Source organism: Stegostoma tigrinum, chromosome 46 (genome assembly GCF_030684315.1).
Source record: "Stegostoma tigrinum isolate sSteTig4 chromosome 46, sSteTig4.hap1, whole genome shotgun sequence".
Classification (NCBI taxonomy): domain Eukaryota; kingdom Metazoa; phylum Chordata; class Chondrichthyes; order Orectolobiformes; family Stegostomatidae; genus Stegostoma; species Stegostoma tigrinum.
In genome coordinates, this window is record NC_081399.1 from 7,654,907 (window position 1) to 7,656,378 (window position 1,472).

General features: G+C 54.6%; 1 protein-coding gene across 2 annotated transcripts in view; it reads left to right on the plus strand.

The window, feature by feature from the left end:
* The first annotated feature begins 940 nt into the window (after positions 1 to 940).
* LOC125449610 (smoothelin-like protein 2) overlaps positions 941 to 1,472 on the plus strand; it is a 28,773-nt gene continuing 28,241 nt past the window's right edge. Inside the window, exon 1 of one of the 2 annotated variants that reach the window (XM_059642850.1) lies at positions 941 to 1,164. In XM_059642850.1, the coding sequence (XP_059498833.1) occupies positions 1,151 to 1,164 (14 nt within the window). In that variant the 5' untranslated portion in view covers positions 941 to 1,150. The remainder of the gene's footprint in view (positions 1,165 to 1,472) is intronic. The other variant, XM_059642849.1, reaches the window with a different exon arrangement.

Sequence of the window (1,472 nt, forward strand, 5' to 3'; positions counted from 1 at the left end):
TGTAACCCCCTCCAGCCCCTACACCCCCTCCCTATCTCTGTAACCCCCTCCAGCCCCTACACTCCCTCCCTATCTCTGTAACCCCCTCCAGCCCCTACACCCCCTCCCTATCTCTGTAACCCCCTCCAGCCCCTACACCCCCTCCCTGTCTCTGTAACCCCCTCCAGCCCCTACACCCCCTCCCTGTCTCTGTAACCCCCTCCAACCCCTACACCCCCTCCCTGTCTCTGTAACCCCCTCCAGCCCCTACACCCCCTCCCTGTCTCTGTAACCCCCTCCAGCCCCTACACCCCCTCCCTATCTCTGTTACCTTCTGTGGGGATGGGATAGGGTTGTGGTTCGAGTTAGAGTTCGGGTTAGGGTTAGGGATAGGGTTAGGGTTAGGGATAGGGTCACAGATAGGATCAGGTTTAGGATTAGGGTTCGGGTTAGCGATAGGGCCGGGTTTAGGCATAGGGTTAGGGTCAGGGTGAGGGTCATGGTTAGGGTTCAGGTTAGGGCTAGTGTTAGTGTTAGGGTTGGGGTCAGGGTTAGGGATAGGGTCAGGGTTTGGGTTAGGGCTAGTGTTAGTGTTAGGGTTGGGGTCAGGGTTAGGGATAGGGTCAGGGTTTGGGTTAGGGCTAGTGTTAGTGTTAGGGTTGGGGTCAGGGTTAGGGATAGGGTTAGGGTTTGGGTTAGGTTTATGGTTGGGGCCAGGGTTCGGGATAGGCTTAGGGTTAGGATGTGGGTCAGATTTGCAAATAGTGTTGGGATATCCCCCCATTCCCCTGCTGCCCCGAGACGCGTGATGGGAACTGTGAGGGAGTCCATTGTAATGAGGTGACTGCACAGAATGTAATGTGTGTTGTTACGATTCGCACAGAGTGATACATTCACAGATAGAGTGCCCAGCTTGACAAGGGCTTTATAAATGGCATCTTGTTGAAGTGGTGAATGGTTGATTCAGAGCGTTGTCTGATACAATGCAGCCCTCTCATCTCAAGAGAGAGAGGCGCCAGATGATGCTCGACATCTCTCGAGCGGCTCGTTCTCCCCAGAAATATCAACGACTGCCCCTTGCTCAAAGCAGCAAGAGGCCTGGGACTGACCTCAAAACCAAACTGTCACACGATAGTTTGCAGAAACTAATCGATATTCCACACTGAGCCAGATGACAACCAGAAGGTTTGTACAAAACTGATGGCTTCGAGAGTGTGGTAAGGTCGGTATGGGAGGGACTGTTGGCTTAAGTGAGGGCCGTCCTGAGCATACAGCTGGGAGCACTCCAAGCAATGGAAAGGTTAAAATCAGACACAGATGTGACAGGTTGCAGCTGGAGGGAGTTACAGAGATCGGGAGGGGGTGTAGGGGCTGGAGGGAGTTACAGAGATCGGGAGGGGGTGTAGGGGCTGGAGGGGGTTATAGAGATAGGGAGGGGGTTTAGGGGCTGGAGGGGGTTACAGAGACAGGGAGGGGGTGTAGGGGATGGAGGG